Source organism: Giraffa tippelskirchi, chromosome 13, assembly GCF_054371585.1.
Source record: "Giraffa tippelskirchi isolate mGirTip1 chromosome 13, T2T-mGirTip1v1.2.pri, whole genome shotgun sequence".
NCBI classification, from domain to species: Eukaryota; Metazoa; Chordata; class Mammalia; order Artiodactyla; family Giraffidae; genus Giraffa; species Giraffa tippelskirchi.
The window spans coordinates 29891654-29912931 of NC_137287.1; the positions used below are offsets into that span (position 1 = coordinate 29891654).

The window sequence follows — 21278 nt, forward strand, 5'->3', positions numbered from 1 at the left end:
TCATTAACTGCTTGAGCCTGCTCTTTGGAACTCAACAGAGGCCTCAGAGGCTAAAGCCTTTTTCTTTTTTTTTTCGTACAAATAAACAAGGGGACACGGCAGGGCTTTTCTACCCTGGAAGGCCCCAGTCCTGGTTGGTTTCAATCTCCCCTATTCTTTGATAGCCCTCAATCCTGACGGGAACAAGGGCTGGACAGAAAGAGAATAAAATTTTCAATAGTGGGATTAATCACAATTTGGTAAAAGAACTCAATTTTAGGGGGAATTGGTTTCAAACGGAATGATGGTGATGGTGCTGATGACAAGCAAAACTGAAGCTGCTTCAGAATGAAATGTCAGCGATCACAGCACGTGGCTTGTAGAAGGGTCCTGTCTTACTCCCCAAGGACAGGGCTGGGTCCTTTGGACCAGATAAAATACAAGTTCCCACTTAAACTGCTGTTTCAGATAAACAACTACAAAGATTTTAGTACAAGCATCTTGCAAATTACATACGACATTCTTATCATTCATTCCTTATCTGAAATTCCAATTCAACTGGGTGTCTTGTAATCTTGGGATTCCCTAGTGGCAGTCTTGGGATTCCCTGGTGGCTCAGAGGGTGAAGAACCCGCCTGGAATGCGGGAGACCTGGGTTCATCTCTACTTGTTAAACCTGGAGCCCCCACCGTTAGCGAAGGGCTGTCCCCATGCCTGAGCCCAAATTCACTCCCTCTGCCCACGCAGGCGACTGGCAAGTGGCCTCCACTCGCCAGGAGCCCCAGTCGATTCCAGAGGGGCCGCTCACGCTTCCGCCCCGCTCAGACAGCACTAGTGGCGCCCCGAGCGACCGAGTCCTGCGCGCCCTCCGGCCCCGCCCCGCCCCAAGCAGAGGGTGCAGCCCCCAGCCGGGCAGGCCCCACCCGGCGTTTGGGCAGTTAGGACTCTCGCAGCTCCTTGCTACGCAGCGGACTCAGTTGAGGCGAAAATACTCGCTCGCCATGTCGGCTGCAGAGGCGGGGGATGTTTTCCACAGAGCGCGGGGTAGGACCCTGGACGCCTTTTCCTCAGGTACTTCCTGCTGGGGAGTGGGTGGTTTCAGGGCTGCGGAACATTTGGCGCCGGGAACGTTAGCTTGGGATGCGCACCTCCAGCCGGACTCCAGTGGGGGCTGCACCTCGGGGGCTGGGGACCGCAATAGCAACCGCACCTCCCGCACGTGGGGCTTCCAGGGGAGCCTGTGAGGGAGGCGTCCCTGGGCTGGGGGTCCGACAGTCATGGAACCTCGTTGGCCTTGACCGAGGTTCTCGGAGAGAAGATAGAAGTGAGGCAGCAAAACATAGTTGATAGCCCGGGCTGTGCAGTTAGACCTGGTTTCTAAGTCCTGCCTTGGATACGTGGCTCAGGGAGTGTTAGCCTCAGTTTCTCATCTGTAAAGCGGAAATAAAGCAGCGCGGTTCTGTGTGGCACGGAGTAAGCGCTGGGTGCACGTGCGATGCGGTTATTTTTATTATGGTTGTTGACCATGATGTAGTTTTATACTCCGTAATCATGGTTATCTTCTACAATATGAGTCATTCACCCAAATGTTAGCAGTGCCTTCAGAGCTAAGAGAGCGGGGAGGCAGTCAGGAGTTGTGTTTGAGTTCCGTGCTTGGACTTTGGAGTTAGCTAATTCGCCTCGCTGTGAGAATTGGTTTGTTAATGCTTACCTCACAGGGGAGTTAGCAGGTTCCAAGAATTTCTGTAACACAGTTCCTGACACAGGCTAAGTGCTGAGTGAATGTTCACTCCAGAGCCCTAAGAGCAAGCCCGCTCCTTGCTCCTCACTGCGGGTTTTGCTGCGTGGAGTCACCTTCCCTCCCATGAACTTGCCGGTTTTTGTCACCCCGGGGAAGTCACCCCAGATGCCCTGTAGAATCCAGCTTGTGCTCACCTTTATTGCTTCCCGCTCGCCATTCTTCTTGCTCAATTCTGCTTCACTGGGTTTCTTGAACTCCCATTTTAAAAGGCCAAGTCCCTTTCTCTCTGTAGGGCCTGGCTAATAGCTGGCTGATGGGTCTGGCTCTTTCTCAAACCTTCACACCTTAATTAAAGTTTGATCACCTTCTCGTCATCGTTGCTAAAGTAGGTTTTTTTTTCTGTAACTCTCAGGTCTAAAGTTTTATTCTTTTATTTTCTGCAACTGTTGGTGGGAGGGTGGGGAAGGAGGCAGGGTTCTGGAAGAGCATATGGGGCCAGAGATCTGGTTGAGTGGATTTTAAAATACAACCTATTATAGTGCCCATTCTCTAAATATTGTTTTAATGTGACTTTTTCACCATTGTTTGAACCCAAGTTCATGTGCGCAATGCACGGTGAGGCCAAACAAACCGAAATATCAGAGTTTGGAGCAGAGGAGGGTTTATTGCAGGGCCAAGCTAGGAGATCAGGTAACTCATGCTCAAAAGTCTCCAGGTCCCTCTGGTTTTCAGGGAAGAGGTTTTGGTTCTTTTTTTAAGTTTTTTTTTTTTAATGTGGATGATTTTTTTTGGCTGGGAGGTGTATGGGATCTCAGCTCCCTGACCAAGGATTGAACCCACACCCCCTGCATTGTAAGGGGGAGTCTTAACCACTGGACTGCTAGGGAAGTCCCTCAGGGAAGAGTATTTAAAGGCAACAGTTGGGGAGACAGCTGCAGGGTGAACAAATTTCTTCTGATTGGTTTCTGGTGAGGTAACAGGGTAGGGCTCCAGGAATCTCAGGCCTCAGCCTCTAGTTCTGACCAGTCTAGGGGGTCTCACCATGTTAGTTATCATCCTCCACCTGGGGAGTGGGGGGGCTGCAGAACTCAAAAGACTGGATCACATTGTTATGTGCCTCCCTTGTGGAGGGACTGGGACTCTGTTTTATCCCGTCACCATTGTTTCTTGACTGCTTTCCCTTCGTTTCTGCATTCCCTCAAGTCCCTCATTATTACCCCTTGAACTCAGGGAAGGTCTAGGAGACTAAAGTCTTTTCTTCAAACAAGAAATGGGGGACACGGAAAGACTTTCGTTTTTTGGGGGACCCTGCAGGTTCCTTCTCTGTTTCAATCTAGTGTGAGGTTTTTGAGATTTATCCATGTTGGTATAAGTAGTTCTTGAAGAATTTTCCGCAGTTCATTGCTCATTTTCCTTCTGGGCAGTATTCCATTATATAATCATATATTGCTACATTCCGTTGCTTGATATTCTAAGGATCTTCCCTTTGCTTTCCAAATCTACACCCTTCCTTCCCCACCGAGCTCTAGAAGGTTGACCTCCATTGGCTTCATCCATGGGCTCCTTGCCCTCAGGCCTCTGTTGGGTTGAGCCAGTGGGGAGTCCTGATTGGAGACCAGAGAGATGGGAAAGCTAGAGGGTTTATTCCCCTGACTTCTTTGTGGAGCTGCCTCTGGTTGGCTGTACAGTTCAGTCGCTCAGTCGTGTCCGACTCTTTGCGACCCCATGGACTGCAGCACACCAGGCTTCCCTGTCCATCACCAACTTCTGGAGCTTGCTCAAACTCATGTCCATTGAGTCAGTGATGCCACCCAACCATCTTATCCTCTGTCATCCCCTTCTCCTCCTGCCTTGAATCTTTCCCACCATCAGGGTCTTTTCCAATGAGTTGGCTCTTTGTATCAAGTGGCCAAAGTATTGGAGCTTCAGCTTCAGCATCAGTCCTTCCAATGAATATTCAGGACTTATTTCCTTTAGGATGGACTGGTTGGATCTCCTTGCAGTCCAAGAGACTCTCAAGAGTCTTCTCCAACACCACAGTTCAAAAGCATCAATTCTTTGGTGCTCAGCTTTCTTTATGGTCAAACTCTCACATCCATACACGACTACTGGAAAAAACACAGCTTTGCCTAGACAGACCTTTGTCAGTAAAGTAATGTCTCTGCTTTTTAATATGCTGTCTCAGTTGGGCGTAGCTTTTATTCCAAGGAACAAATGTCTTTCTATTTCATGGCTGCAGTCACTATCTGCAGTGATTTTGGAGCCCCAAAAATAGTCTCTCACTGTTGTCTCATCTATTTGCCATGAAGTGATGGGACCTGATGCTATGATCTTAGTTTTTTGAATGTTGAGTTTTAAGCCAGGTTTTTCATGCTACTCTTTCCCTAGCTGTACTCCTCCCCTGAAATTCGCTGCTTCTTTCAACATGGCCTTTCTGCTGGAACCCCCGTTTCAGATTCGGGTAACCACTTCCTCCCTCCTTTCAAACGGAGTTTGCTTTTCTGTGTTGGACTACTAAACCATCCTTTGATGTTCAACACTACTCATCCCAAATAATCCCCCTTTAAATGCTCCTTTAATTGTCATAATTTGAACATGACAGCTATTTCCTGCGAGGATCCTGATGTGATGGACATTCAGTTCTTTCTGTTTTTCACTGTTGGTAACAGTGCTGTTATGAGCATTCTGGTACAAGTCTTCTTGTGGACACACGGGAAAATTTCTCCAAGGCGTCCACCCAGGAGAGCAAAGATTTGGGTTGCAGGATATGATCTTTCCAGCTTTATTAGATCTTGTCACATCACTTTCCAGAATACTTGCACCAATTTATATTCCCACTAGCAGGGTATGAGAGTTCCCTGTGACTCTGCCCTGTCTCTTTTCAGTTCAGGAAGTATTTATTACAGTCCTACTGCATTCTCTGGTATCTTGTGCAAAGTAGAAAAAAGCAAGGGGAAGGCAAGGACCCATAATCTAAGCACAAAGCTATGACACAAAAATAGGCCACTGCAGTGAGAGTTGGGATTTTAAGCGTTGGTCCTGGGTGTTGGTGAGACTCTTAACATAAATCGGGGAGTAAGGAGGAGGGTCAGGTATGATGGGATTGATTGGGAAGTGGTGGCTTCGAAGTGCCGTCAGGAAATCTGGGGCAACCTGGAGGGTGCAGTGCACAGCTGGGGGTGGAGGTGTGGAGCTGCCATCCACAGAGAGGCAAGTAGATGGTATGGCTGTAGGAGTCAGTGGCATTGCTCAGGGGAAAAGCGTGGAGTAGTGGATGGTGTGTGTGTGTGTGCGTGTAACCTTAGGATATACCTACGTTTAGGGGGTAAGAAGAAGGAAAAGACCTGCTCTGAAGGTCTCAGAACAGGAAGCAACCAAAAATTTTGGAAGATAAACCCAGGAACCGGCTTTGGTACCAAAGTTGGGGAGGCTCAGGCAGGGTGGTGCATAAGCTGAGGTGCTGCAGATGTCTAGGTGAGTGATAGCTGAGCGGGTTTGACTGTTCTGTCACCTTCGGGAGGACAGTTTCAGTAGAGTTGTAGGGGGAAGCCTGTTGGCATGGTGCTTGAGGAATGCAGAGTGAGGATGTGCAGTCCGCAAGCATAGGATTCTGTTTGGAGCCCTTTGGTGCTGCAGGGTTGATGTAGGACACTAGCAGTTTGAGGAAGGATCAAGGCTGCTGGAAGGCTGAAGGTTTGCAACAGTAGTAAAGATGGTAAGAACAATAGGAGCGTCTAACATCTATCAGCTCTTTATGGCTTGCCAGGCACTGTTTTCTGTGCTGTGTGTGGACTATCTCAAGTGAAACAAAGTGAAAGTTGCTCAGTCATGTCCAACTCTTTGTGACCCCACCCTATAACTGACTGTTCAGTCCATGGAATTCTCCAGGCCAGAATACTACAGTGGGTAGCTTTTCCCTTCTCCAGGGGATCTTCCCAAACTGGGGATCAAACCCAGGTCTCCCGCATTGCTCGCATCTTCTTTACCAGCTGAGCCACAAGAGAAGCCTGTGGACTACCTCATGTAATCTTCAAAACAGTCCCATTGAACTAGCTATTATGATTATCTTCTTTCTATAGTGGGGAAAAAATCATTCTCAGAAAGGCTGGGCAACTTGCCCAAGGTCACGTAATTGGTCTGAGATGTATCTGGGATTGAAAAATGCAAAAGGCAGGTTTGTTGGTTGGAGAGCAGTACCTGAGGAGATGGAAAAAAATGGGATTGAGGGCTCAGAAGAGGGCTTGGCCCTGGAAACAAATGTTCTCTTTGACCATCTCTTCCTCCTTCTCTGTCTCTCTCCCTACCTCTCTCTTTAATGTCTATCCACCTATCTCCCAGACCATCCATTCACCAGTCTGTCCATCATATGTCCATCGTTTCATCTGTCTATCCATCCATGTGTCTGTTGGCTCATCCATTTGCCCACTCATCAAATGTACTAAGCACCTCCTTTGTCCCAGCAATTGTATTAGATCCCAGAGTGCATTGATGAGTGAAAATAGCTGGGAATGGCAACCCACTCCAGTATTCTTGCCTGGAGAATTCCATGGACAGAGAAGCCTGGCAGGCTACAGTCCATGGGGTCGCAAAGAGTCGGACACGACTGAGTGACTAACACAGTCCACACAGTCCACCTCTGGCACGTAGCTACTTGGAGAGCCTGATACTAACGTGCCGGTCACATGAACCAGCATAAATAGCAGCTGTGGCAGATGTTGGGGAAGGGAGGGGCATCTGAACAAGGCCCTGAGGGAGGCTTCCCTGGGGAACTGTGTGTTGTCCCCTGGTTGAAGGGTGAGTGGGAGGGACCTGGGCCCTGAAGGGCAGGAAGGCCATTGTGGACCAGAGGATGAATGGAAGTCTGACCTGGTGGGACAGGAGAGGGAAGGTTGAAAGGAGAAAGAAGCTCCTGAGTGTGGAGCGGGGCAGTGTGGCGTGAGACTGACTTGTGGGAAAGGGGGTCATTGAGGAGTTTTGTTTTTATCTTATGGTGGTGGTTATTCAGTCACTAAGTCGTGTTGACTCTTGTGACACCCCCCCCCCATAGGCTATAGCTGCCCAGGCTCCTGTGTCCATGGGATTTTCTAGGCAAGAGTACTGGAGTGGGTTGAGTGGGTTGCCATTTTCTTGTCCAGGAGATCTTCCCCATCCAAGGTTCGAACCCACGTCTCTTACATCTCCTGCACTGGCAGGTGGGTTCTTGACCGCTAGCGCCACCAGGGAAGCCCGTTACACTGAGGGCTTTTAAGCTGCATGTATGAGGTGATCCCATTTCCATTTTGGAAAGAACCGTCTGGCTGCAGCAGTAGCAACAGAGCTTCTTTCGAGGAACTTAAGCTGGAGCTCAGCAACTTGTCCTGAGGCAACATTTCCAAGGCACACATTGTTCACTTTGAACTCGTTGATTTTCAGTCGCTGGAGGTACAGGTGGAGGTGGTGAAGGGCTTCCGGTGGAGATTACGGGGTGCTGAGGTATGAAGTTTCCCAGCTCACTGGAACTGCCCCGGGGCTGCCATAGGACCAGAGAAGCATCCACCTGGGAAAAAATTGCAGGGATGTGGGGATGGAGAGAGATTTAGAAGATAAATTGATGAAATAGGAGGAGGGAAAATGACCTGGGACTTCTAGAAGTGGGGCCCTCACTTGGTCTCCCCTGCCGGTTGAGCAGCCCCAGTGGGCCTGCCTAGTATGTGTATGTACAGGGATCTGGGACCCAGGGAAGGCAATGACAGCGGGAGAGGCAGCCTGGGGGTGGACTAGGTGCTCAACATAGGGTGAAGTGAACCTCAAGACTAGGGGTTTTAAGCCTGGCCCTCCAAAACTGGGGGTTTCCCCAGTGGCTCAGAGGTAAAGAATCTGCCTGCATCGCAGGAGACGCAGGTTCGATACCTGGGTCGGGAAGATCCCCTGGAGAAGGGCATGGCAACCCACTCCCATTCTTGCCAAGAGAATCCCATGGATAGAGGAGCCCACGGGTGGCGATCCCATATAGCCCAGGGCTTCTAAAGGCCTGGCTTTGGAGCGTGCCTGTGTGCTCAGTTGCTCAGTCACGTCTGACTCTTTGCCACTCTCTGAACTGTAGCCCGCCAGGCTCCTCTGTCCATGGGATTCTCTTGGCAAGAATACTGGAGTGGGTTGCCATGCCCTTCTCCAGGGATCTTCCTGACTCAGGGATCGAACCCGTGTCTTCTGCAGTGCAGGCAGATTCTTTACCTCTGAGCCATCACGGAAACCCCCGGTTTTGGAGGGCCAGGCTTAAAACCCCTAGTCTTGCGGGTTCACTTCACCCTATGTTGAGCACCTAGTCCATCCCCAGGCTGCCTCTACCCCTGTCGCTGCCTTCCCTGGGTCCCCGATCCATGTTAGCGTTGCTGGTGACTTTGAGCCATGCCCTTGGAGGCTCCATTGCCAGTTCAGGCTCTGTGGGCAGGGGGTGAGCTGGTGGAATTGCCCCAAGGGCAGGCTTGGAAGAGAAAGGAAAGGAACTAGCTTTTTCTGTCTCTTGCCAAAATACACATTGCCTGTCAAGGAGGTTTTGGTGAACTCAAGTAACTGTGCCTAAAATCACAGCCCTGATAAACCCTCATGCTCCCTACTGGAAGTCCCCTCCAGAATTAAACAGTTCATTTCTCAAGTGAACCTTGTCAGGTAAATGAAGGCGTGCTCTCTTAGCCAGCTGGGGCTGCTATGACAAAACACCATAGGCTGGGTGCCTTAAAAACAACAGAAATGCATTGCTCACATCCTGGAGGCCGGTCAAAGGACCATCCAAGGTCAGGAAACCTGCAGATTCAGTGTCTGGTGAGAACCTTCTTCCTGATTCATAGATGGGTCTTCTTCTTCTTTTTTTTAAAAGACTTAATTTTTTAGATCAGTTGCACTTTCCTAGCAAAGTTGGAGGAAAGTACAGAAGTTTCCCACATAGCCCACCCCACCCCCACACATGGTAGCCTCTCCCATTATCAACATCCCCCCACCAGAGTGGTATGTTCATTACACTTGAGGAATACAGTGACACAACGTGATCAGCCAGAGTCCACAGTTTGCATTACAGTTCACTCCTGGAGTTGTGCATTTTATGTACAATGTATGTGTACTGTATAATGATGTATAACCGTCGTTACAGCAGATGACTGTCTTCCTGCTGGGTCCTCGCGTGGAGGAAGTGGGGAGTGAGCTCTCTCGAGTCTCTCTCTTTTTTTAAAAATTTTCCTTCTTTCTGTCTTTTCTTTTTGGCTGAGCTAGGTCTTCGTTGCTGTGAGGTCTTTCTCTAGTTGCATCAAGCAGGAGCTACTCTCCAGTTGCTGTCCGCGGGCTTCTAGTTGAGAAGTATGGGCTCTCGGCACTGGGCTTCAGTTGCCCCTGTGGCATGTGGAATCTTTCCGGACCAGGGATCAAACCCATGTTCCCTGAATTGGCGGTGGATTCTCAACCACTGGACCACCAGGGAAGCCCTCGGGTCTCTTTAATAAGGGCAGTAATCCCGGTACTGAGCCCTCAGGGCTTAATCACCTCCCAGAGTCACCATCTCCAAATATCATCACACTTGGGGTTAGAGTTCAGTGTCGGGATTTGGGGAGGACACAGACAGTCAATGGCAAGCACTTTAAGACTTCCTCCTGGTGATTTTTGAGTAACAATATTCCCATGCAGTTCTGTTGTCTGTTAAGCTTGGCTCAGTCACCCATTTCCTGCTAACACAATCTGCTTGGCTCCGTGAATAGATGTTTATAGAAAGTAAGTTGTACATGTCTCACCTGAGAAGGCTCACAATCCTCAGGCATGTTCAAATATTCATTTTAATTAGGCAAATTGATCATTATATTTCCTTGACACGTATCCTAATTAAGACTACTTTCTGCTAGCAAATAATGGTCTTTCTGAAAAGTTAACACCTGTTTTGAAGAAATTCTCAAAGGGAGAAATTACCAAGATTAAAACATGTCTTAAAAATTACCTATATTTAATTGTTTTCAGGTCCCAATCAGTTTTTCCAGTTCATTTTGTCACCAGGTATTTCACCCCTCGGAGTACAGGGATTATCAGTGGTTGACCTAAAAAGATGATTTCCCTGGACATTTTAAGCCTCCATAGCTGTTTCAGAGGCGCCAACTCTGTTCACTAATTCTGAATATTTCTTGGTCCCTCCTGGAAACCCTTTCACTTTCAGATAATAAATGAAATTACTAAAGAATAAACTTATTTCCTCAGGTCTCACCTAAGGACTTCTCGAGGAACTATCAACCTGGAAATGTTGGTTCAAGTCTGAACAGGATTGAAAACATTATGTAAAAAATTCTAACCCATCAGTGAAGAAAATGAAATGAATACCTTTAATTGTGCCATCCACCTAGGCCAGACCAGTTCCCTATTTAAGAAGGGTTCCTGTGACTAAAATAGGAGTTTCGATATATTCCCTCCTCACTCTCATTAGCTGTAAAAATCAGTGCGTAAAAAGTTCCCGTTAGAACATTTCCAAAAGACAAGTGAACTTGTGTTTCTGAATGCCTTTTTTGTTTGCTTTTCTGTTTTTAAAAGACTCTGTTGAGGTACCATACTGTTGCTGCTAAGTCGCTTCAGTCGTGTCCGACTCTGTGCAACCCCATGGACTGTAGCCTACCAGGCTCCTCCGTCCATGGGATTTTCCAGGCAAGAGTACTGGAGTGGGGTGCCATTGCCTTCTCCAGTCGAGGTACCGTAACATTCACTTATTTTCAGTTTTACTGGTTTTTAATAAATTTTGTGGAGTGGTACAGCATCACAATTTTAGAACCTCTTCAGTCTCCCCAGAAAGGATACTTTGTGTCCATTTTCAGTCTCTTTTTATGTTTCCATTCCCAGCACAGTCAGCTACTAATTTACCTCTGTAACTTTGCCTTTTCTGGACATTTCATATAAATGGAATCATATAATCTGTGGTCTTTTGTGACTAGTTTCTTTCCCTTAACATAATCTTTTTAGGATTCACCCATGTTGCAGTTTGTATCAGCACTTTGTTCCTTTCTACTGAACAATATTCCAGTGTATGGATTACCACATTTTGTTTGTCCACTCACCCATTGGTGAACATTTGGATAATTTTTTTGGACATTGACGGACATTCTCCCATTTGGACACTGGCTATCATTAAGAAAGCTGTTACGAACATCCACACAGAGTTCTTTTTGTATGGACATATGTTTCATTTCAGGGCTTCCCTGGTGGCTAAGTGGTAAAGAATCTGCCTGCCAGTGAAAGAGACATGGGTTAGATCCCTGGGTCAGGAACATCCCCTGGAGGAGGGGATGGGAACCCACTCCAGTCTTCTTGCCTAGAGAATCCCATGACAGAGGAGCCTAGCGGGCTACAATTCACGGGGTCACAGAGTCAGACATGACTGAAGCGACTGAGCACACATGTACGTAAGTAGCTGTGTTTAGTATTTTAAGGAACCACCAAGCTGTTTTCCAAAGCAGCTGCACCATTTCCATTCCTAGCAGCAATGCACGTGGGTTCAGATTTCTCCGTGCCCTCATCCTTACTTGAGACTGTCTGTCCTTTTGCTTATAACCCAGCACACGGGTGTGAAGTGAAATCTCATTGTGGTTTTGATTTGCATTTTCCTAATGCCTAATGATGTTGGATATCTTTTCACGTGCTTATTGGCTGTTTGTAATCTTTGAGGAACTATCTATTCAGATCCTTTGCCTGGTTTTCTAATAGGGTTGTTTCTGTTTTTATTATTGAATTGTAAGAGTTCTTTCTGTGTTCTGATGAGATCAGGCGTGTTCAGGGTGGTATGGTTGTAGACTCTGTATTTTCTGCATGCAGGTCGCTTGCCAAATATATGATTTGCACATCTTTTCTCCCATTCTGTGGCTTGTTTTTTCACTTTCTTGATGATGTCATTTGCAGCACCCAGGTTTTTAATTCTGATGAAGTCCCAGTTACCAACTTTGTCTTTGATTACTTGTCCTTTTGATGCTATATCTAAGAACTATAGCCCCCCAGGCTCCTCTGTTCATGGAATTCTCCAGGCAAGAATACTGGGGTGGGTAGCTGTTCCCTTCTCCAGGGGATCTTCCTGACCCAGGGATCGAACCTCAGGTCTCCTGCATTGTAGACAGACTCTTTACTGTGAGCCACTAGGGAAACCCAAGAAATCTTTACCTGAACCCAAATTGTGAAGATTTTTACTCCTGTGTTTTCTTTTAACAGTATTATAATTAATGCTGTTACGTTTAGGTCTGGTTCCATATTGGGTAAATTTTTATGTATGGTGTGAAGTAAGGGTCTAATTAGAAATTTCCTTTTTTTTTTTTTTTACTACAGTAGAAGCCTGATAGTTTGTCAGTGAATAGAAAGAATTAGCTAAAGAGGGGAATCATTAAAGAATTACACATTTTTGGCATTTCATTTTAATGTAAACTCTAAATATAAACGTACATTCATTTACCGGCCTTTTGAGGTCAGGCCAAGGTCTTATCTTATGTTAATAGTTTGGGTTTATGGATGGGCCTGCAAGGGAGCCTTTCTTGTGTAAACAACACTCATAAGGAGTCTTTTCCAGTTTGGGTTTTTTCCCCAGTGGAGTAATCAGTTAAAAATCACCTTAGCAAGTATTCTGAGTGAAGGATTCTTTTAGGTTTATACTTTTTCATCAGATCTTTTACACTTGCCTCCCCATACCTAATTCAATTGTATTTTCTTTTTTACCAGCTTGCTTTTATTGAGCCTTCCCAAAGCAACCATCTTTGCTTTATCAGAAGCAACCTTTTTTACATTCATATTTCTCAGGTTTGCACATTTAATTAAATTAGACGATTTAAAAATGAGTGCAGGCATAAACAGATCTGAGGGCAACTCCGTGAGGGTCAGGGCAGAGGTCTGCAGAGCATGGAGAGGCCACCAGCTTGCCCTGGGCCATGATCAGAGCCTTTGCGGGGGCATGGAGAGTATTGGTGACACCTTCACGTTGGTCTAGTGGACGTCTGTTAAGGGAGTGTCTTCTTCAAGGAGAGGACTCAGCGATGACTTTTTATATTCGTACAGTATGTGGTTTTTAATTTTGTCAAACCCTCCAATGAGCAAGGGGCAATAACGTGGGGCCAGGGCAAGTGGAGACTGCAGACGCCCCAGGCTGGCTGCCGCCGCTCTCAGGACCACATCTGTTTTGGCGTCAGTTCAGTTCGGTGGCTCAGTCGTGTCTGACTCTTTGCGACCCCATGGACTGCTGCACACCAGGCCTCCCTGTCCATCACCAACTCCCTGAGTTTACTCAAACTCATATCCATTGAGTTGGTGATGCCATCCAACCATCTCATCCTCTGTCGTCCCCTTCTTCTCCTGCCCTCAATCTTTCCCAGCATCAGAGTCTTTTCAAATGAGTCAGCTCTTCACCTCAGGTGGCCAAAGTATTGGAGTTTCAGCTTCAACATCAGTCCTTCCAATGAACATTCAGGACAGATTTTCTTTAGGATGGACTGGTTGGATCTCCTTGCAGTCCAAGGGACTCTCAAGAGTCTTCTCCAACACCCCAGTTCAAAAGCATCAATTCTTCGGTGCTCAGCTTTCTTTATGGTCCATCTCTCACATCCATACATGACCACTGGAAAAACCATAGCCTTGACTAGATGGACCTTTGTTGGCAAAGTAATGTCTCTGCTTTTTAATATGCTGTCTAGGTTGGTCACAACTTTCCTTCCAAGGAGTAAGTTTCTTTTAATTCCATGGCTGAAGTCACCATCTGCAGTGATTTTGGAGTGGCGTCAGACCCCCAGGAAATGAGCAAAAGAATGTCCAGACTCCCCCATGTCTCCTTGTTTAAAGAAAAAGAAGAACACTCCTCATGGAGCTGTTGCTGCAGGTCCTCAGCTGTAAGATGGAGGCCGAGTGGTGGCCAGGTCTGAGTTAAGGAGCAGCCTGGGTGGCGAGTGTGTTGTGCGTGGACCTGTGTGGGGCACTGTGGCACTCAGTGATCTCAGGCCCCGGGCTCGTAAGTGGGGGGGGTCCAGAGGAGCACGTAGCTCTTCTGGCTCCCCGCCCCCTGGCCTCGCCACAGGAACCCAGCAGAGCAGAACGGAGCGCCTCATTTATGTCCCCCCACCGCAGCCCCCAGTTTGCTCCTTCTCAGGCTCCCCCAGCTCCTTTGTCCCACCGGCAGCCCGGGAGTCACTCTGAGCCCTGCTTCTCCCCCTTCTCCGTGTCCCAGCACCCACAGCCCTCCGGGGCACACCTGGGGTCCATCCACCTCTCTGCTTCCAGTCTGTTTCCTGAACAGCACCCAGAGTCAGATCTTTGAAACAAAACCCAGCTCTGTCAGGCCTGGTCGTCGTTCGTCTCTGTCTCCCTCTTCACTGCTTCCTCGTTCTTCAGGCCTGGGCTGGTTCTCCCGTTCTGAGTTAGGTCCCCTGCCATTCACCGTCACCCATTCTTTTATGATAATTGTTCAGTTACTCAGCTGTGTCCGACTCTTTGCCACCCCATGGACCGCAGCACACCAGGCTTCCCTGGCCTTTACCATCTCTCAGAGTTTGCTCAAACTCATGTCCACTGAGTTAGTGATGCCATCCAACCATCTCATCCTCTGTCGTTCCTTTCTCCTCCTGCCTTCAATCAGTCAGCTCTTTGCATCCGTGAATAGAATTGTGTCTATACTCCTGTGACTTGGATGTCCTTTTGTGCTCTAGATGATGAATTCCTGGGAGGGCAGGAAGCCTGGGCCTAGGAGGGTGTCTGGCAGCCGTGGACCTTCAGTGGCCTTTCATTGTATGAATAAATGAATGAAAATGAATATAATGCCCCTTGATCACTAACGCACTACTTACACTAACCCACCACTTACACACACCATGTTTTCTCTGGACAAAACCAGCAGGAACCAAGGTATTGAGCCAATCAACAGGACCCTTGCAAACCATGCACCCCTGGGTGGTTGGTGCCTTACTCAGAGGCATCTGCTGGGGGTGGTGCTTATTTCCAGGCCGGGGCCCCTGCCCCGTGGAACTGCGTCTGTCTCAGGGAAGGGTGGCCATCTCTTCCCATCCAGGGCCCCCATTTACCCAGCCTCTGCCTGCAGGACTGCCTCTGCTCAGAGTGAGCGCCTGCTTCCAGTTCTCCCTGAAGCGCTGCCAGGGCCAGCGGTCACTGACTGTCTTGGCAGCGAATCATGGGGAATGGCGCAGAAAAGTCACAGCAAACCTCCACCCAACACAGCCAGACCCTGAGTGGAGTTTTGCTTCTGAAAAGTGACAGAGGTTTGGAAAATGTCCCCCTCCACCCTCAATTAGACATTGTCTAGAACAATATCAGCCAAGTGCAGTGATGCTGAGAGCCTCCTGGCCAAGCCCTCCTGGCCCAACTGCCTTCTTACTTCTCTGAAGGGCTGCAGATAAAGATGCTGGCAGGCCCCTCATCCCCACATGGCAAGTGTGGCAGCCAAGCTGTGACTCAGCGTCTTTTGTGTATCTCTAAAGCTACCTTTGGACACGTGGAGGCCAAGAAATTCCCTTTGGTACTTAGGAAACGTAATTCGGAGACTCTGGATTTCGCTGTCACACTTACTTATTTTGGGGGAGGAGAGGGTCCTGAAGGACACTGCTGTTTTAAAACAGCTTCACATACCACACAGTTCTCCTTTTCAAAACGAACAATTTGGTGGCTTTTAGTCTATGCACAGAGATACGCCACTATCACCACAGCCAATTTTAGAACATTTTCCCCACCCTAAAGTAAAACCCCGCACAGCTTAGCTGTCACCCCCATCCTCAGCACCCCCACCCCAACCCCCAGGCCCAGGCAGCCACTAATGAAAGACCCTGTTAAGTGCGGCATTAGGTTCTGGCAGTCTTCCTGTTGGGACATTTGGATTGTTGATTGTTAAACCAGAAAGAGTCCCAAAGTGGTGAAGATTATTTTGCTACTGTTGTGTGTGTAGTTTTTTTTTTAAAGCCACTAAAATGAGATTAGTCCCCAGGGAAGATGAGAGGTATTACTGAAGACATTTAGATCGTGATTCACAGTGCCGATCGCTGCTGCGAGCAACTGCAAACATTTCATTTCGTTGGCATTTGCTCTTTAGCCAGAAAGCTTCCAGGCAGCTGTATAGCTACCCATCTTTGCGATTTTATAACCAAAGCAGTATCTACAGTATGTGACGGAAAAGATATTAAGACAAAAGCATGTGCACACATGTGCGCGCGCACACACACACACATATGCACACCATCAGATACTTTCTGAGCCCTGGTATGTGCTCTGGGGAACAAAGAAATGGGTAAAATTTCGAAGATTCTGCTAGGACAGAGGTAGGAGTTACCATGAGTAACAATCATGGTCATAGAAGCTCATACTTGACGACTTACAATGTGCCAAGTCTGCATGCTTCACATATATTAACTCAGTAACTCAGCACCGCTTATGAAGTATGTGAGTTACTTTCTTCGTTGTTGTTGTTTAGTTGCTAAGTTGTGTCCGACTCTTTGCGACCCCATGGACGGTAGCCTGCCAAGCTCCTCTGTCCATGGGATTCTCTAGGCAAGAACACTGAAGTGGGTTGCCATTTAATTCTCTAGGGGATCTTCCTGAATCAGGGATTGAACCTGTGTCTCCTGCGTGGCAAGTGAATTCTTTACCACTGAGCCACCTGGGAAGCCCTATCCTTACTTTACCGATAAGGAAACTGAGACCCTGAGAGGTTAGGCACTTGCATCATGTCACAGAGTTGGTAAAGGGGGGAAATGGGATTTAATTCTGGCGCTCAAGCCTCTGAGTCTGGGCTGTACTGGGACCAGGTTAGGGCTTTAGGAGATGAAGTCCCAAAGTGATCCAAGGTCTTGAAGCCCTTCCCCAAGCCCATATGTGTGGGTATGATCGGTCTTATCTTCTGCCCTATATTCACATTTGCCCCTTGTCTCAGGGTCTGGTTTTGGCTGTGTGCTGTGCCCGGGGTGCATCCCCCTAACCCCCGCCTGACTCTGTCCCATCCTCAGATCTCATCTTCCGTGTTGCCTCACTGCTCCATCCACCGCAGAGCTCTCCCACCCACCAGTTACTCCATCCGTGTTCACCCTGTTTACTTCTGCAGTACCAAGGAGCACAGTGTGTGATGAGCTTGGTGGCTGACCTGTTCCTTGTCTGTCTTGCCACTATTCTCTAAGGTCTTTAGGAATGGGACCTGCAGCCTTGTCCACCATTGAATGTCTAGGTGACTTGCGGGGCACCCATCCTCAGAACAGACTAGCTGAGTGAGGGGAGGAGGCAGAGCTACATTCACTTGCAGGGGAGGGGAGGAAGCATGTGAGCTGGGCCCAGAGGGGCAGATGGCATCCCAGCAGGAAGAGTTGGTAGAAAGGAGTGCAGCCCCTGGAGGAAGGGGCAGGAAGGCACTGTGTTTGAGGAGCTGATACTGATCCATGTGATGGGAGCTTTTGGCGTGTCTTGTCCAGGGCTCTTGGGTCTCAGCCTCGACGTGGGCTGGATCCTTCTTTTTGTGGGGCTGCCCTTGAAATGTGAGATGTTCAGCACCATCCCTGGCCGCCGTCCACCGAATGCCAGAAGCACCATCCCCCTCCCAGTGTGACGGATGGAAATCATCCCTGATTTAGAGCCACTGGTCTAATGGGAACAGTAATCAGTGCAGCTGGAAGAGTTTCAGGCAACGTTTTAGTTCCAGGTGCCAGCAGGGGCGAGGATCCACTGACATCTTCATTTATCCTTTCACCAAATGTTTACTGAATGCCTCCCACCTGCCAGGAACCATGCGAAGCATGCTGACAGTATGCTGGAAAGGGAAAGCAAATGTGGACCGTTTCTCACAGAGATTGGAAGGCGGTGGCCCTTCAGCGAGGGAGTGTGGTGATCAGGGTGAGCGTTTTAGGAAGAGTCTGATGGTGGTGATCGGCTGAGGCGGCACAGAGCGGGGAGTCCTGCACGGAGCTGTCTTGGTGGAGCTGTCCCCTGGGTGGGAAGGATGAAGACCTGGCCTGCAGTGGGGGTGCTGTCAGTTAATGCTAATTCTTTTTCTAGTCCAGTGGAGAGATGTGGCCTGTGTAGTCCCAATTTATGTATTATTTTGAGTCAGTTAACAGGAGTCACAGCATTGAATTCTTAAATATTCTTATAATGCAGTGGTGTGTTGTACTGATAGGAACCTTGTGAATCAGACCGCCCGCTCTCAGACTTCTTTTTTCTTTTTTTAAAATTTTTCATTTTTGACTATGCTGGGTCTTCATTGCTGCGAGGGCTTTTCTCTAGTTGAAGCTAGTGGGGGCGACTCTGTAGAGGCAGTGTGTGGGCCTTGCATTGCGGTGGTTTCTCTCATTGTAGTGCACAGGCTTAGTTGCTCTGCGGCATGTGGAATCTTCCCTTAACCAGGGATGGAAACTGTGACCCCTGCCTTGGCAGACAGATTCTCAACCACTGGACCACCAGGGAAGCCCAAGCTCTCAGATTTTTTAACCACTGTCTTGTGATTTTAACTCTGTCTTCCAAAAGTCACACTACATTTAGAATATGAGATTTTCATTTATAAAAAGAAAATTCAGGGGCCTTCCCTGGTGGTCCAGTGGCTAAGACTCCACACTCCCAGTGCAGGGGGCCTGGATTCAATCCCTGGTCAGGGAACTAGATCCCACATGCTGCAACTGAGAGTTCACATGTCACAAATAAAAGACCCTGCTTTCCACCACTAAGAGCAGCCAGATAAATAAATGGAAAAAAAAAAATTTTAAGTAAATTCAGAAAGCTATCTATCATTGTATTTCATCTTGAATTATTTGGGGTTGCCTGGAAAATAGCAGGCTTAACACATGATTAAAACATAAATTATTAGAGTATCAGGTATTAGTGACATGACTGATTCCTGGATGCCTTTTCCTAGTTGGATGATTCATTTGCTTTTGGGGGTGCGTTTGTTATACTCATTGATTAACTGGTAAGAATGAAAAGATCAATAAAATTTCTAATTCTTGGTATATATATTAAAAGGACAGCTTTCATTAACAATTGACAAATATGCCCCCAAAGTATAATAAAAACGAGAGGAAAAATATTGGCAGAGGCAAATCCAAGAAGACATTTAGTTCGTGATATTGATGTGCAAAATGTGAAGAAGGATTGCATTTTGAGTACCCGTCTTTCAGTCTGGCACATAAACAGAATCTCATAGGAAGGAAGGATTCTTGGTAGGGAATTGTGTGAATTTTAAAAGGTGTTTAAGATTCTTTGTGTAGAGTCTCTTTGCACTTAATAATGCTCAAAGGAGACTTGCAGGCCTTTCCTGACCATGCTTTAATACCACCCAGAATCATTTTTATCCCTCGATTTTGAAAAAAACTGCTTCTATGGCAGCCTCTGTCTATTAGCAGAAATTTGTAATTGGCCAGATATTGTCACTCTGTATACGATGGATGAATCAGGTCTGAGGGATTAACCAGGTTTCTCTCTAAGGTGTGTTTATCCTTTAAGAAGTATTTTTAAGTCAATTTTAAAATTTGATGTAGGCTCTGGTAACATTCTAAATTATGGCAGTTTATCTTGGTAGCTTGGAGCTTGTCTGTTTCTGGCTTGTTATTTGAGCAGAGCTCAGCACTCCTAGCCGGATGAGTCTTCTCTGTAGTTTCACCATTGTGATCACCTGCCCTGAAGTCAGGGCTCTGTGGCATAATCGGCCTGGTTCTGCCCCTCACCCCTTGTTAGTCTCGAGCAAGTTATTTACCCTTGACCTCGTGAGCCTCCTCTTCTGTACCTCTAAGCAAAATGGAAGGGTTACCATAGATAAGGGCTTCTCATCTCACATGGCTTCAGGGACCATGTGAATGGGGCCAGGTGTGGACCATGGTGAATTCCAGAGCTTTTACCCCAGTAAAGAGACAGTTGCTGCTCAGTTCCTGCCATTCATTGGCACAGCCCAATTGGGCCTGTTGTGGCCAGATTTCTCATGAGAATCCAGGAAGCCAGGTGTATATACGAAACTCATGCGCTTAAACTGTTGGCAACAAATTCATAATTTTATAAACACTGCATGGGCCAAACAGAACACATCTGCCAGGCAGATCACATCCAGAGACCTGGAGTGTGTTATCTGCAGAGGAGATTACCAGTTAGCATCCTACAGAAGAAAGAAGTCCTGGGCCCCAGCCTGTCGCCCTGAATCAGCCCTCTGCTGTTGGCAGGGTCTGTGTGCTTTGCAGCTTCCTGGGGAAGAGCTCTGGGCCTTGCCAGCATTGGCTTTGTGTACTGCCTTCTAATTCACCAAGATGTGCCATTTAAAGGAAACTCTTTGGAGACAAAAATGTCTTTATGGAGGTGGGCAGCTTGCAGGCAGCCCAGGGAACATTGCATCTTTTTCATGCATGGCTTTCTCCTCTCCAGGCCAGCCCAGAGATTCTGAACTGTAGAAGCCGCTGCTCATAAACTGTGTAACCTTGAACTTAAGCCATGATTAAGCTCTCTAGACAGGCCTCAGTATTCCCCACTTGGTTAAATGAGAAGGATGCTTGAAGTAACTCCCTTGAGAATCCCTCCAGCACAATTTCCAGTTCTTTAGGGGGGAAAGGTGGGTTTGTAGGAGATAAGCCTTCAGCCTTCATAGGATGTTGTTATTTTAGTTGCTGAGTTGTGTCAGACTCTTTTGTGACCCCATGGACTGTAGCCCACCAGGATCCTCCGTCCTTGGGATTTCCCAGGCAAGAATACTGGAGTGGGTTGCCATTTCCTCCTCCAGGGGATCTTCTTGACCCAGGGATCGAACCCAAGTCTCCAGTGGCTCCTGCATTGGAGGCAGGTTCTTTACCACCGAGCCACCTGGGAAGCCCTTGTTACATAGCAGTAGATAGCTAATATACCATCTCTTTGAATTTGTTTAAAAAATTAATATTGAGGGGACTTCCCTGGTGGTCCAGTAGTTAAGACTCTGCTCCCAATGCAGGGGGCCTGGGTTCAATCCCTGGTCAGGGAACTAGATCCCACATGTGGCAACTAAAGATCTCAAGTGCTGCTATGAAAATTGAAGGTCCCGCATGTCATAGCTAAGACATGGCACAGCCAAATAAATAAACATAAATATTAAAAAAGTTAATATTGAAAAAATTAAATTCACTGTAGACATTCATGTGTGTGTACTAAGTCCATTCAGTCGTGTCCAACTTTTTGTGACCCCATGGATCCCTGCCAGGCTCCTCTGTCCATGGGATTCTCCAGGCAAGAATACTGGAGTGGGTTGCTGTGCCCTCCTCCAGGGGATCTTCCTGACCCAGGGATTGAACCCACGTCTCTTAAGCCTCCTGTGTTGCTAGAAGGTTCTTTACCTCTAGCACCACTTGGGAAGTGTGTAGACATTCATAGCAGATATAAGTGTTTTAGTTAAATGAATGTATGCATTACTGTGTCTTAACACTAAGAACTGTATAGGCGTTATTCAGAGGTTTGTGTCAAATGTTTCAAAAGATTACAGCCTTGTTTTGGTACCATCAGGGTCAGAAATGAGATCTTAATCAACTCATTTTATTATTTAATCCATTCATTCTAAAGGATTTAGTTTATGTCAAAGTTTGGTCTTATCGTAGTCATCAATTAGAGT

At 47.4% G+C, this 21278-nt stretch overlaps 1 protein-coding gene across 2 annotated transcripts in view; it reads left to right on the plus strand.

Moving 5' to 3' along the window:
• Positions 1-900: 900 nt before the first annotated feature.
• Positions 901-21278, plus strand: part of CPPED1 (calcineurin like phosphoesterase domain containing 1) — a 134200-nt gene continuing 113822 nt past the window's right edge. For both annotated transcript variants that reach the window (XM_081560359.1, XM_081560360.1), the window contains exon 1: positions 901-1050. In XM_081560359.1, the coding sequence (XP_081416485.1) occupies positions 981-1050 (70 nt within the window). In that variant the 5' untranslated portion in view covers positions 901-980. The remainder of the gene's footprint in view (positions 1051-21278) is intronic.